This window comes from Melanostigma gelatinosum (assembly GCF_949748355.1).
Source record: "Melanostigma gelatinosum genome assembly, chromosome: 8".
NCBI classification, from domain to species: domain Eukaryota; kingdom Metazoa; phylum Chordata; class Actinopteri; order Perciformes; family Zoarcidae; genus Melanostigma; species Melanostigma gelatinosum.
In genome coordinates, this window is record NC_136641.1 from 24784818 (window position 1) to 24800473 (window position 15656).

The 15656-nt window shown below is 41.2% G+C and overlaps 1 protein-coding gene and 1 long non-coding RNA gene across 3 annotated transcripts; both read left to right on the top strand.

Moving 5' to 3' along the window:
• The first annotated feature begins 2086 nt into the window (after positions 1-2086).
• Positions 2087-9210, top strand: eif2d (eukaryotic translation initiation factor 2D). Of its 2 annotated transcripts, XM_079272923.1 has the most exons (15): positions 2087-2281; positions 2879-3069; positions 3161-3244; positions 3755-3845; positions 3936-4043; positions 4404-4666; positions 4949-5066; positions 5147-5192; positions 5274-5380; positions 5515-5670; positions 6180-6269; positions 7361-7456; positions 8258-8378; positions 8751-8925; positions 9011-9210. In XM_079272923.1, the coding sequence occupies exons 1-15, from the start codon at positions 2226-2228 to the stop codon at positions 9079-9081; spliced, it is 1773 nt and encodes a 590-aa protein (XP_079129049.1). In that variant the 5' UTR covers positions 2087-2225; the 3' UTR covers positions 9082-9210. The 2 variants fall into 2 exon arrangements, with proteins under 2 accessions (XP_079129049.1, XP_079129050.1); XM_079272924.1 differs by lacking the exon at positions 7361-7456.
• Positions 9211-11932: 2722 nt separating this feature from the next.
• LOC306781601 lies at positions 11933-15179 on the top strand. Its single transcript, XR_013772216.1, has 4 exons — positions 11933-11969; positions 12566-12597; positions 13274-13300; positions 13413-15179. It is a non-coding gene; the product is annotated as an uncharacterized lncRNA (long non-coding RNA).
• Positions 15180-15656: the final 477 nt, after the last annotated feature.

The window sequence follows — 15656 nt, forward strand, 5'->3', positions numbered from 1 at the left end:
GTTGCCTCCATAGACTGTATGTAAGAAGTGGACCTAGTCATTGTTACGTCACCTCAAAATCAGCCTCAAATTCGGCGATTTTGCCAACGCCATCTTGGATTACGGCTGTCGTCATGTTGGGGTTTTTTTGCAGCCAATGAACGGAAGTTACTGGATTTGCAATGTGGAGGAGTAACGAAGAGACATCGTATACGTCTCTAGACGAAGTATTCAGATCTTTTCCCCCACTAAAAGTAGCAATATTACTATTTAAAACTAAAGAATAAAGAAGAGTAAAAAGTAGGGAACAAAAGAGATCTGCACACAGTTAATGTTCCAAATAGTTTATTTCTCTTTCTCTAGAAAGGCAATGTTTTGATCTTCTTTTTATCTTGCACCTGAGTAGTTTTGCCTGGTTGTGTGCACAAATGGTCCCTCTTCTGTAGAAGTATAAGGTTGCATAAAATGGAAATACTCAAGTGAAGTGGAAGTACCTCAAAATTGTACCTCAGAACACAAATTTATTCAAAGTACTTAATACAACTTGATACACTATGGATACATTTCCATAAACAACAAACAACTTGCCCTTTACCCAAATGTAGGGCATTATTATACATATATTCAGGGTCGGACAGGGAACAACATTCAGCCCTCATTAATTTCCATCTGGATTGAGATGTGAAGAAGATGCAAGCTGAGATAATTGAATGAATGTTTTAGGACCAAAGACACTGGATATTTTGGAAAGAAAAGTGTTTCCAGTGTGCGTGAGGTATCTGTTTCTGATGGCGTTCAGACTACGTTACTTCACTTTTATGTACACTTTTAAGACACATGACAGAATATGCAGCAGACGATGCCAACGATGCCCAATAAATGGTCAAGAAACTGATGCAGCACAGAGCTCATCAATAAAAATGGACTTCAGATTTCTGTGAACTGTTGTTTTGTCATTTAAGGACTTCTCTCTGGATGTGCAAAGGGAGAAAGGACTACTTGAATCAGTCAAGAGTAGCAAAACATATCCCTGGAGAAAGTAGACTTGGTGAGCCCTCTTTTTGTCTTTTGCATTTTAAATGTTTAGGTTTTTTTACTGTGAAGGTCGAAATTGTGATTTCTTTGATAATTTATGTGGAGGTTTATTCACATAACATTCCATAATGATTACTATTTAATGGAACATACAATTCTTTTTGGTTTCCCAATTGAATAATTGTAACATATACTGTATACAGCACCCCAGTTTTGTCGTTTCGTGCGCCAATTCCTGCCAAAAACGAATTAAAAGGAAATCAGAATGTCTGCTGTCGGTTTGGCATGTGCAAGTATGAAGCTGCAAATAAATGAATACACCTGCAAAAAAAAAAGAAAATACTGTGCAGCTATGATAAGGGGTATTAAGTGTTCACACAGGGAAGTTGATGTACCTCCAAAATAAATGATCCACTGATTTACAGACTTCTCTTTCCCCAATGTAAATCTGTGGTAAAAACTATTTTTGGGGCCCAATGGCATTACATAATGGACCTATATAGACCGACTATAGCTAATTAATTGCATACTGTTTCTTTTTTACTTTTAGTGCGTACTGCAGCTGCCCTTACACAGTACGTACTGTTGCTTGCTGTACGCATTCAATTGAGACATACTACTTACTCATGACTAGACTGTATTTAAGAAGTGGACATAGTCATCGTGGCATACTAATACTATGGTAGTATAAGAGTATTGGAACGCCCAGCGCCCTTACTCTCACCACATCCTCCCACTCACTCTCCCTCCTCTCATAACTACAGCTTCTCTCTTCCTCACTAAACTCCATGCTGTTGTTGACAACATGTGTCTCCTTCCCCTTCCATCCTGCCAGCGTTAATATGGAACAGTGTGTGAATGTGGTTTCGGGCCCTAAACTGGTCGATATCCTTTCAAAATGTCAAGTCTGCAAATATAAAGGTCGTTTAATCACTCAGATAATGAGTAAGCGTCATACAACGATGACCACTTCCGCTCACTCCATCCATCCGTGTGCTTCGTTCGGCCTGCGGAACTGACGTTGACGTGGTACAGTTTCACGTCGGACATAAATATGTGTCGGACCACCATACCCAGCGAGCGATAGTTGTTTACTGTAAAACCTATATAATACATTTCTTAGGCTCTCGCGCCGGTGCAGAGGCGTTTATCATTATATCAGAAAGCGGAAATGCTGATTTCGTGGCAGGAGTTGTTTATTTCCTGAGAAGATGTTTGCGAGACAGTTTCGTGTCAAATCTAACACCGCCATCAAAGGATCAGACAGGTGAGCTGCTGTCAGCCTGTTGTCATATGTTTATAGCTGCAGTATATGACATGTGGTCGTTTCATTAAAAACAATGACACACATGAAGCTCATTGATAACCATAACAGAAGGTTGTCCAGATGTTAGACCTCTGAACGAGAGTAGTTCTTCAGCGAAGCTTCATGTTTGTCCATTAAACCACACACATATATATATATATATATATATATATATATATATATATATATATATATATATATATATATATATATATATATATAACACAGTTGTAAATACAGTTGTAAATTGTAGTTAACTTTAGCTGAATTATGAATTTTACATATAATCCCAGCACCTGAACAGCCATGTCAGCTGACAATATACATCGATATTTTCGCTGCGAAATTGTTCATTGATCCTCGTTTTAATATTATCTTGACATTTGGATTCATGCTGTAATTAAATACAACACTGCAGAACATCAGTCATATTTCCTCCAGAATCATCTCTGAAACACTTTGTTTTGTTACATCATAATACAACATTACTAATAAGCACTCAATCATTTGAACCTGTTATTACAGTAATCTGTAACTGAGAGCTGTTTTTACTTCCAGGAGGAAGCTCAAAGCGGACATATCTGCAGCCTTTCCCTCACTGACGGCTGACGAGCTGTCGGAGCTCGTCCCCAACAAAGAGGAGTTAAATGTGGTGAAGATTTATGCGCATAAAGGAGATTCCGTGACCCTTTATGTTCTTCACAAAAATCCTCTGTTCTTTGAAGTGGAGAAACGACTTTATCCTACAGGTGAGTGAGGTGGCCATCACGTTACGCTGAGATTATTGGACGAGCTCCTCTTTAAAGTAAGTTCTTTTAACTGTCGCATTCTGTTCCTCAGTCTACGTGCTTTGGCGCTGCCCTGCTCTGCTGCCGGCGTTCAGGACATGGCCTCCGGTGCTCCAGAAGTTGATTGGAGGAGCAGGTACGCTTCTTTTTCTGAGCCCAAGACACGCACAGATGTTTGGTACTGTACACAGATGTTTGGTACTGTACATTTAGAGTGGAGCGGGGCGATAAATCAATAAGATCATTTATCGTCTTTCAGTGGAATCACATTGTGATGAAATAAATATTCTAAATTATAACTAAATTGGTAATAACAAGCATATATTGACTTGCTTATGGGAATACTCCAGTGTGATTAAATCAAACTATTAAAAAAATCTTATTTCTTTGTGTGCAAGCAGGTAAGCAAAATCAATATATAGCTGGAAATATTTAATTTTGCACAAAAGTTCTTCATAAAATGGGAAAGTACTTCATTTGTCATGTATTCCATTCGCACAGGAGTACACAAAAAATAGTCTTTACTATGTGGTTATTTATTTAACTACCAGAAAATACGCTATATGGTTGAGATGTGAACTGAGCTATATCCTGACATAATAACTTACTTTGATGTGAAGTAACGAATACTGTGTTTCCCTAAAAGATCTCATGCTGCCAGGCGTGGTGGTGCCTTCAAGTGGTCTCCCTGATGTGAAACCGGGCGACTGCTGTTCTGTTACGTTGGTGAACAACAGGTGAGTTACTGTAAAAATCTGATTTTAAAAAGACGTCTTTAACAGTTGTCCTCACAGACGTGAAGTGTGACTCTTCCTGGTTGATTGCAGAGCTCCTGTTGCTGTCGGCACCGCTGCAGTGTCCAGCGGAGAGATGCACAGTTTGGGCATGAAAGGGAGAGGAGTGTGTGTTCTCCACGCCTACATGGATCATCTCTGGCGAGTAGCTTCCATCTTCCTGCAGATTCTAATAACGCATTTTTCTGCATGTTTTCGTTGAAAGGAATAATTCCACATATCTACGACGACACCGAGTGAAATCAATCTCCTCATCTCACGCTTAACAAGAAAACTAATGAGCATATTTTTAAATTTATTGAACTATTCCTTTAATATTGAGATGACAGTATTAATCAAAATCATCCACCCTTTTCTTTTGCTTAACAACCCTCTTAATAAGAATCTCCTCATGCTGAGCTGGAACTCTGAAAGTTTCAATCATTGTTGCTGAAGTTATGAATTTACATTTCACAGGATTCACCGTCAAGCCTATAACTCTGCATGTGTGTCTTCCTTCAGGGCTTTCGGAGATAAGTCAGGTCCTCCTTCGTTACCAGAGGCAGAGGGTGAAGGACAAGAGGTGAATGGAGAGGATTACGAGGTCGATGACACAGAGGAGGAGGAGGTTGAGAAGTGTGAGGAGGAAGAGGAGGAGGAGGAGCAGACTCCAGGTGAAAAGGTCACAGGTCAAGCCTGCTCTGGTGTTGAGGAGCTGAGTCTGGCTGAGCAGGAGGAAGAGAGGGGCAACGAGGAAGAGGAGGCGAACCAAGACGACCTGAAAGGTACCAGACCGTCACGCCTCCCAACAGATTAGTGACAAAGTCATGTTAAAAAGGAACTATTTCCAGTTATTGAAGCACATTCCACCGCAGTTTGTCCAAACCAGCTTTTAATAATAATAATCATAAGCCTCATAATTACTATTATCCCTGATTCAAATCAAATGGAGACATTCTCCAACTAAACGATTGCAGGGCTGCAGTTAATTCAGTGAGATGAGATTTTGCGATGTGGCAGAACGAGAGCCTGTTCAGACAGAAGAGGATGTGCCCTGATTTTCACAGAGATAATGGACGCCCTGCTGTTGCAGTGTTTTCTCCACGCACTCAAGAAGAAGGTGAAGAAATCGGAGCTCCCCCTGCTGACCAGCACATTCCTCCGCAACCACATGTTCTCCTGCTGGTAAAAGTTCAGCTCATGTCTTTAAGACGTTCTAACGAGGAATTAGCACTGAAACAAAAAAACATCTGGTGTTATTTCAGCCCGAGTGGAAAGCAACTTGATATCAAGAAGTCCAGCTATAAAAAGGTATATTTGATGTCCAGAATGAGACCTTTTACATTTATAACGCCCATCTGCATTTATTCATTGTGTTTTGTTTTCCAAAAGCTGTCCAAGTTTCTCCAGGCCATGCAGAAGCAGCATAACCTCGTGCGAGTGAAGGAACTGAACAAGGGTGTGGAGAGCATTGTGGAGGTGGACTGGAAAAACCGAGAGTGAGCCAAGCAACAACTCGACTCCATGAAATCCTTTGGTCGAGATTCAAACTGGCATCCCGCCCACATTCAGACTGACTAGCCCTTTTGTCTTCCCCCTTTTTTCCCCTTCTCGTTCCGTTAAAACTTTCCAGGCTGCGTTGCTTCAATGTTCCCGCTGAGACGGGTGATGAAGCGTCCCCGGTGCAGGACGGGGGGGAGGCAGAGCCCCCGTACCATCCTCCCGAGATCACCACTCTGTACTCCGTGTCGTCTCGACTGGAGCCGCTCTTCCTGGATGCTAAGAAGAGGTGTGTTTGTTTTCGCTAACCCCCCCTGACGCTTGAGTGACCCTCCCTGCAGAGGGGGGGGGGGGGGGGGGGGGGGGCGCTCTCTTTGTGACCAAGTCACAAATCTTAATCTCAAGCCGGGTTTACTGGAGTGGCTCAGATACAACACAATGTAGCACATAATGCCGGAAGTACGCAAGTCTGTGGATCACTCGGCTAGTTTCCTATTATTTGCTACTAATTTGACCAATTTACACTTTTAGAGTGTTTAGGTCCAGAAGGGACCTTTTTAAACAGCTGTTTTGTGCCGGATGTATTTTAAAGGTCCATGTCGAACCAGGCATTGCAAACTGTATGTGTTTTATTTCTGTCCCAATAATAATAATGATAATAATAATAATAATAATAATAATCGCTTTATTCATACAATAAATGTGGTTTTTTTAACAAACATTTTTAAGAACACTGTAAACTGAAGATGTGCACATGCCTTCTTTACTTACTGTGTGTGTGCTTTGATGCCCTTACAGGAAAGGAACAATCCTGCAGCCGGCTGAAGTGAGACATATTGTCACAGAGTACGTGAAGGATAATGAGCTGGTGGATGAAAACAATAAGAAGTAAGTAGATACTTAAAATACCAAGAAGTTATGATCTCAACATAATATCTCACCATCTCACTGTGTGAGCCGGTCCGCTGACGTTTTGACTGATCAGTCAGTCAATCGACAGAAAAGGAATCGCCAACTACCGGTATTTAGATTTTTAATGAAAGTACGGCAGACAATCTGAAGAATTCTGGCTTAATTTCAATCAAAGCGCATTTTTTTAAGAGTGAACTTATTTTGGGGAAATGTACATTACAAGGTCTCACGGCATGTTTTGGTTAAAAGTGAACTTTTATGAACTGAAAACACACTGAAAGGGTTAAAGTTGAAGGTGTGCAGCCTGTTCTCATTACCAGGTCGTCAAACACTGAGCGGCGCCTCCCCGCAGGGTTGTGCGGAGGTGTGAATACGTTCAGAATGTAGCCGCCATGAAACGACCAGAGAAGACGGTTTTATGTCTCTGATTCACTGCTTTGTTCTAAAGAGCGTCTCTCGCTCGTCATTCGTTCACGCTCTGGCTCCCTCGACCACCTTTTCCAGGGATCAGGGGCCAACTTTGAATGATGTGTGTTTCCGAACAGCGACCGACGATGCTACAGGGTTTACCTTTAGCTTGCCGGCTCGCTCACCCGCCATCACATGGGAGAAGTTTCTCTTTCAGGCAGAAAGCCCTGAAAGCAAACTCCTGTATTTGACAAATGAATGCATTATCTCTGCTTCTGATGTGGGAAAAGGTTCGTCTGTGTCAGCATATGAGATGGTAAAACATCCTGAGCAGATAACTCTGTTTATTACATAACAGGGTGGTAGAAGGGAACCTGAATGACCACTGGACCTCTGCAGAACTCACCCCGGACCATGTGATGTCGCTGTAATTGACCGGAATGCTTTAAATGTGACTCAACTAAACAGGAGAGACGTCTCGTGTTTCCTTTTAGGTCATCAATAAATCTTTGATGTGAAACAAATTGATAAAGACTGAGTAATTAAATGAAACCTTGCCATGCAGCAACACGGCAGCATGTCTCCTGTTAAATGACGTGCTTCCACGAAAAGATGTGCCTTTTTTTTCCTTTTTCCACTCGATGCTGCCCTCATCACAGTTACGTGACCATAAACCCGACGCTGTGCGACTGCTTACTGGAGAAGTCTGAGTACCAGGAGGTGGAGTCTCTGAAGTGGGATGACCTCTTTAGCAGGTAGACGCTTTGTTTTCTTTGTCTTTTTTAAGGGACCATGTTGAGTATCTGTGATGAGTTTCACCTCACTCACACTTATTTTATCTGCACTCCTTCGGCAGGCTGCAAAGGGAGAACAATACAGTGCATATCGTGCATATAGTATACTGTGGATTTTTATAGATCATAGAAGAGATGAATCACCAACATGTGACGACACTGTAGGGGGAGACAGTGAGCTTCATCAGTATTATTTAAGACTAACACAACCAGTTCATGACTCACTGCACTGACTTTGAGTACAATTATCTTTGTTCGGTTTTGAAGAAGAGAGGCTTTTATTTGAAAATGTTTCGGATCGCGTGGTCAATTGTCCATTATCGGGATAATCGTGATTGTCATCACGAGCTGTCAAGCTTGCTGTCACGGCAGAGAAGTGGAGGATGAAGCCTGATTAATAAGAATAAAGGATTTATCATGTGAGAAAGAACAGACTTACACGATGATGCCTTCATTTATCTAGGCTATCCTTTACTTTCAGAGGAGTTATGATTATCTTATTTAAGAATGTTTGTTTCCTGTCTGTGAGAAAGAATATGTTTCTTATCCAAATGTAAGGATCTAAGCATATTTGGATGATTATCAGGATAATATGGTGAATCGTTGTTGCTCTCTATGTGAAAGTGAATGAAGTATAATCTTATTTGTTTACATGGTGGTTTGGTGGTCATGTGCTCGACTTTACCACTAAATGCAACAGTGTCCCTGTCAGTCGCCGTCTCTCTGGTGCAGGTTAAACGATGCCGCCTCATTTTTTTACAGGGCGCTGGCGAGAATGCAGGAGTGCTATGAAGTCGTGTTCCCCGGACATGCACCCGTAAGAAAGAAGGGCCACATCGAGCCCATAGACATCTCTGTGGCTTCTCGAGGCTCCAATAAGAAGGTGACCACTTTTACTACATTCTCTTAGATCGCCAGCTGGAGAGCAGCAGGTGATTTCTTCTAAACTCTCTCCACCAATACGGATACATGAGAGTTTAACAAAGACAGCCGTGCTAGCAGCTCGCTGAACGAGGGTGCTAACTTAAACATGCTGATGTTTAGCAGATGTCATTTTTACCATCTTTTGCTAAGTTTGTTAGCATGCTAACATTTGCTAATTAGCACTTACGGGAGGGATTGACCTCTTGTCCGCCATTAATGTGCCTAAAAGATCCATCTATGTGTACCTTGTGACGTATTGGTCGACGTAACAACTGAAGCTAATGTTGAGTTATTGTTCTGGCTCTTAACTGTTTCCATGTGCTGCCGGCAGGTGACTCTAATAAAGAACCTGGATGTGTACGGTCTGGATCCTGCAGCTGTGGCCACCGCTTTGCAGCGCAGAGTCCAGGCCAGCTCCAACTTACAGCCCATCCCCGGGTCCAAGGACAAAGTCCTGGTCCAGATCCAAGGCAATCAGATTCACCAAGCCGGCAATTTGCTGATAGGTTTGGAACTTAATAATACCTAAATTGTTTACCTCAATTGCTTTACTTGTACAAATACATTCTAATATTTTATTTGTGATTGCAGATCATTATCAAATTCCTCGCAAGTACATCCAAGGACTAGACAAAGCTCCAAAAGGTGGAAAGAAGAAGTAACATTTCACCCGGTTTACTCTTCACTGTCTGTAAAGCTGCTGTGTGTAAACTCGACAACAGGCGACTGTCCACCACTCGTGTAATAAAGGTGATTTACTTCTCTTCTTCTGGAGGCTGATGGAGGACGAACGCTTTGTTGTGTTGATCTGATTTGGCTCCTGAAGATATTACCGGTAGATTAAGGTTTCATTCATTTAATGTGATCATTTAAACCAGACCAGCATCAAACATTCAGTGAAACTGATCGAATGTGTATCCAGTTTAATGACGCGTCCAACAAAAAAAACAATGTTTCTAAAATGATTCAACTTAATTTCTCCATCGTTAAGTTTAAGTTTTTTTGCTAAAAAGGAAATAATAAGTTTTTAACGACCCAAATCTTTCTTTTTTTCAACAAAATGGGGGTGAAATGATCTCTTTATAGACATGTTCATAAAAGCACAAAATTTAAAAATGGATATACCAATCCATTTATTCTCAAACTACAACAAAATCTCCCAAAATAAAACACCACCATCACCATCACCCCTGACTTACGGTCAAAAACCACGGGCCTCCACGGGCAAATGTTTAATAAACCTGTAGAGGCGTCAATACTTACGCTTGGCTGATTTGCGACCATGACTTCCTGATTACAAGAAAGTGACCCTTAGACTGAAAGAATAAATGTCCTGTGATGAATGATTTTTACATTGGCTGGAGTGAATTTTTCGAATATGGGAGACGAATCATCAGCTGAGTGAAAATGAGTATTGAACAGTTTGCTGTTTGGCCAGTTGAGCGACTACCAAACCAGGTAATAGTGGAGAAGGTGATGACTTCACCATGGGGCTGTAGCGGTGCGTCATGAGCTTAGTCTCACCCCAAACCAGTTGAACTTCCAGAGGAAGTGCAGTTGTTTATGATCTGATCCTTAACTGTCTGAATGGGCTTGTAGGACTTCCTTCTAAAATTTAGACACACATCTGAGTTTGATAAATTAAGTTTTGACTGCGATTTTCTTGACTTGATCTTTAAAATTGAAAAACATCATATGTGTATTTCAATGATTGTAATTTGTAATTCTGTAAACGATTTAATTTGGCAAGTAAGATATATACTCAAATGTAGATTTTTAAGACGATTGATGTGACCATAAAGGTGCCCCGCGGTGTTAGAGAGGGAGGAGGGACATTTACTTTCAGTGCAACGGGACTGCCCCAACTGCGGTGCCCATCAACTACCAGGTAGCACATGCGAGCAGTCCAGATGGCGCTCTGTTGTCCTACTGCAGCCACACATTAGCATGACTCTCTATTCAAAGCAGCACGGCTGAAGCCTCAAGAGGAGAGGAGAGAGGTACGGCTGGAATAGCCTACATCCGACGCCACCAACGAATTTGGTCTTTAGACAATACTGCAAGTGCTTTGACTATCCCACAATATCTACCACAACCAACCCCACTACAACTACCACAACTCCCACTGCCAGAACTACCTGTGAACGAAAGAGCAATGGGCCTCATGGCAAACCTCCTGACCCAAGAATGTTTTACAAATGTGCCAATCAGCTGGCCCACACCCACAGCTGCTCATGTAAATTGGGTGTGAAGCGGCTGTGTTCCTGTTGGAGAATTTTAATCACTGTGTAATTAGATGTGATTTACATGCCGTTACTCATTTCAACAAGGAACAATGAAACTCTGCTTGTTCTGTTGTCACAGCCCAGAGACTACAACAAACCAGAGAGACAAACAAGCTGGTTGCTAAGAAAAGCATTTTTATTTTTACACAAACATAAATTGAAAGGGTAGGTATCGGTTGTCAGTCCTGAGGTGCATGTACGGGTGTGTGTGTAGCAGTAATTGGCAAAAACAGAAATATCAACCCAAAAGAACAGTGTAATGCTGCTGGCTGAAAGGATCTCCTCTCCCCGAGAGCGAGGCTGCCAAATAAAGATGGTATTTAATGTTCAGGTTGTGATGTACATTTAATATCAGAAAATTACTTTTGATACTTAAGTACTTTTGTACTTAAGTACAATACATATCAGATACTTTAAGACTTTTACTCAAGTAGTATTCTAATAGGTGACTTTTTACTTTTACTGGAGTAGTTTTCCAGTAAGGTATCTTTACTTTTACTCAAGTATGGCTTTTGAGTACTTTATACACCACTGTATTTAAGCCACCCACTGCCACTACCACAACTATCCCCACTACAACTACCACAACAACCACCACGACCATATCTGAACAACCTGAAAACCCCTCTATTGGAAATATCAATGGTCATTGTGCCAACCCTGCCGATCCCAAAATGTTTAACGACTTTTCCAATCAAATAGCCCACACCCACAGCTCTTTAGGAATTTGGGCGTTGAGTGGGTGTGTTCCTGTTGGGTACTTTTTAATCACTGTGTAATTAGCTGTTCCAGACATTCTGTTACTCATTTCAACAAGGAAACTAGCCTTGTTTTGTCCATGTATTGTTGCTTTGTCTTAACATCATGTCATAAAGGTGCCACCCTACGGAGGAAGCATTTTGGCCACTTGTATCTGCAATCGCATTCTTTTGGTCTTTACCCAAAGCTCACGAATATAGGAGAGGGTTTGAACGTAGATGGACACCACAACCGTCCCCACTACAACCAGCACAACAACCACCACTAGAACCACCACGCCCATATCCTTAGGAATTTGGGCGTTGAGTGGGTGTGTTCCTGTTGGGTACTTTTTAATCACTGTGTAATTAGCTTTGCAGGACATTCTGTTACTCATTTCAACAAGGAAACTAGCCTTGTTTTGTCCAATTGCCACACCCCCACTCCCTACCCCTTTAAAGCATCGCAGCAAGACATCTGGCAGTCATCAGTCACAGCAGAGACGGTGTATGCTTCTTTCACCATTTGTAAGTATACCTTTTACTTTGATCTTAACAAACCACCTTTTTACTGATTTCCTTTTTTCTGCTATGTATATTGCTATACATATATCACATACAGTTATACTGTATGTGTGGGTGGATGCTGCATGAGCACCACCATACTTTTGGCATTTGAAAGCTGTATTGTACATTTTTCTCTCAATTCTGGTCACTTAATTTGACAATTTAAATGTTTATCTCGGTGAGAATGGAGAATATGCCTTAAATATTTTTGGTGGGGGCTGAAAATATCAGTGGCTGTTGGCTAAATCTTATCTGCAAAAATATACTAGTAGTGTGAAATGTGTCAAAAATAATTGTTCCAATACTAAAATAAAACCACAAACTGTGCTTAGTGGCACTGCTGGACACACCACAGAATATGAAACTGACCTATTTTCTAAAGACGATGCAGCAAGTTTATGTTTTAAACTGCGATTTTCTGACTTGAAATACATTCTTTTTGCGGGACCAATTTATTGATAGGAATATCTCAGGGTGAGGATTTGTCTCATTAATAATTGTGTTTGTATTTTTTCACTGCATATTAATCAAATGCTTCTGTTTTTGCTCATCCACAGTGGCAAAATGTGCAAGCTCACTCTAACTGCAGGTAAGGCACGCCGATCATGTAAATGTTTTATTAAAAGGGTCAGTTTAACCAAATCATATTTTCTAACTTACCTCCAGTGGTATGTTCCCAAGCAGTTGCATCATCAGCCCAACATCGTCTTAAACAGCTCCTTCGCTTGCACTTTGCCCAAAATCAAATAGCTTAGTGGATTAATGAATTTGTATTGAAATGATGAGAATGATTAGTTTTGTTTACCTATGATTTTGCCTCTCAGATAATAGTGAAACTGAATCTTCATAATCCACACAACACACACCGTGTTGATTACCAAGAATACATATTACTGTTTATTTTTTAATTGTAAAACAAAATTATATTGAATTACAATGTAATTGCGTGACTGCAGAAATCTTCAGAAGGTATTATCTTAGTAACTTGGACAAATAAAAACAAACTGTAATACTACAGACCAGTAGAAGAAAGTGAGAATATGTGTTTTTATTTTTATTTTGTCATTGTTTGTGTTTGGGTGGACTGACCTGAGGCCTGTACCATGAAGCAGCATTTGGGGTTAGTGAGGTAACGTCAGGGTTAAGTCTCATTTGTCAGTTCCGTGTCGGAGGTTCACTTCTTACCTGGATAGACCTCGCTTCGTGGTACAGGCCCCTGTTAAGCTAAATTTAAACCCAATACTAAACATTCTGTCACTTTCAAGGTCTCTGTTTGATCATCGCCAGCTTGGGTAAGTTTATAATTCATAATCAACAGTCTTACTATTAGATAAATGATGTCCTTAACTCAACAATTGTAGGAAAACAAGGATGGGGTAATGGTTTTCATTTTCATTTTCACAGTTCATGGAAACCCTTGTGATGGGAGAAGCGATGGGCAATACCCCAACCCCAATGACCCAAATTCCTTTTACAGCTGTGTAGCTGGAAATACCTACGTCCAACAATGCCCATCAAATTTGGTGTATAGTCAATCCCAAAACGCTTGTGACTATCCCGGAACAGCTACCACTACAGTTCATGGAAACCCTTGTGATGGGAGAAGCGATGGGCAATACCCCAACCCCAATGACCCAAATTCCTTTTACAGCTGTGTAGCTGGAAATACCTACGTCCAACAATGCCCATCAAATTTGGTGTATAGTCAATCCCAAAACGCTTGTGACTATCCCGGGACAGCTACCACTACAGTTCATGGAAACCCTTGTGATGGGAGACGCGATGGGCAATACCCCAACCCCAATGACCCAAATTCCTTTTACAGCTGTGTAGCTGGAAATACCTACGTCCAACAATGCCCATCAAATTTGGTGTACAGTCAATCCAAAAACGCTTGTGACTATCCCGGGACAGCTACCACTACAGTTCATGGAAACCCTTGTGATGGGAGAAGCGATGGGCAATACCCCAACCCCAATGACCCACATTCCTTTTACAGCTGTGTAGCTGGAAATACCTACGTCCAACAATGCCCATCAAATTTGGTGTACAGTCAATCCAAAAATGCTTGTGACTATCCCTAGAAGGCTTAAACCCCTGTAATGGAAGAAGCGATGGGCAACACCCAAACCCTAATGACCCACATTCTTTTTACATCTGTGTAGGTGGAGGAACCTACATCATACAATGCCCAACAAATTTGGTATATAAACGATTCTGCAATTGCTGTCAATATCCCAGAAAAGCTCAAACTACCATCACAACAACAACTCCCATAACCACAGCAACTCAAACCACAATGACACATACTGAAAACCCCTGTAATGGATAAAGCGATGGGCAATACCACAACCTTGATGACTAACATTATTTTTATAGCTGTGTTGGTGGAAGATGCTCATCCAAAACTGCTCCACAAATGTGGTCTACAGACAATCCCACAACCACAGCAAATTAAAACCAGAAGGACATATACTGGAAACCCCTGCAATGGAAGAAGAGATGGGTAATACCCCAACCCTGAAGACCGACATTTTTTTTTTTACAAGAACCTACATCCAACAATGTCCATCTCATTTGGTGTACAGACCATCCTGCAATTGGTGTGACTATCCCAGAAAAGCTCAAACTACCAGTACAAATGATGGAACTCCCTGTAATGGAAGAAGCGATGGACAATACCGCAACCCTGATGATCCGACTTATTTCTACAACTGTGTTGGTGGATGAAGTTCAATGCAAAATTGCCAAAAAATTGGGTCTTTAGACAATACTGCAATTGCTGTGACTATCCCTAACCGCTCCCACTACCACCAACGCAACTCCAACACCCACCCCCACTACCACCACCACTAAAACTCCCACTACCACAACCACCTCCACTACAACGACAACAAAACCACAGCAACTCATTGGGACATTGTCAAATTCAGTTTGCTGCTGCCTTTAATTGAACCACATTCAATTAATATATTAATCAATTTCCTGCATTTCTGCATTTTACTACTGCATTTTATTTCTTACACTGTTTTTAACGTTTTTATTGTTTCAATGAATGTTCTTAATTGTTTTTAAGTCTCCTTTTCTTTTGCCTTATGTTTTGATGCTTTTAATGGTTTTATGTGAAGCACTTTGAATTACCTTGTTGTTGAAATGTGCTATACAAATAAACTTGCCTTGCCTAAATGTACAATTTCCTGTGATTCTTCATTGCTGTTAGATGTGAAAAGTTGAACAGTGATTCATTAAATATGTTGATTGAATCTGACATGCCTTCCTTGACTTCACGGTTGTTGCTTATGATATGAGACTTTTCTGTTGGTTCACTCAGCCCACGACAGGACAAGTAGCGTTCTTCGCTTGAGCTGTGTGAGCAGGTATGTGATAGCCAGAAAATTACAGTCGGACAGCAGTGGATTCTGCAGAGCTCCGTGGGTGGGGTCACCTAGCTGTAGGTGTTTCACCATAAAACCCAAATTCGGCTTGGGACTTCTAATTAGGCCTACGTAGAAACAGGACCCTATTTTGATCAGCTCTTTTTTACACAGGTTTTCAGCGATATGTTGCCCTCCCGTCAGTGTATGATGGCGGGGCGCAGCAAATAACCGCTAACGGCAGCAGACACCATGAATAAAGTTCAAACAAACG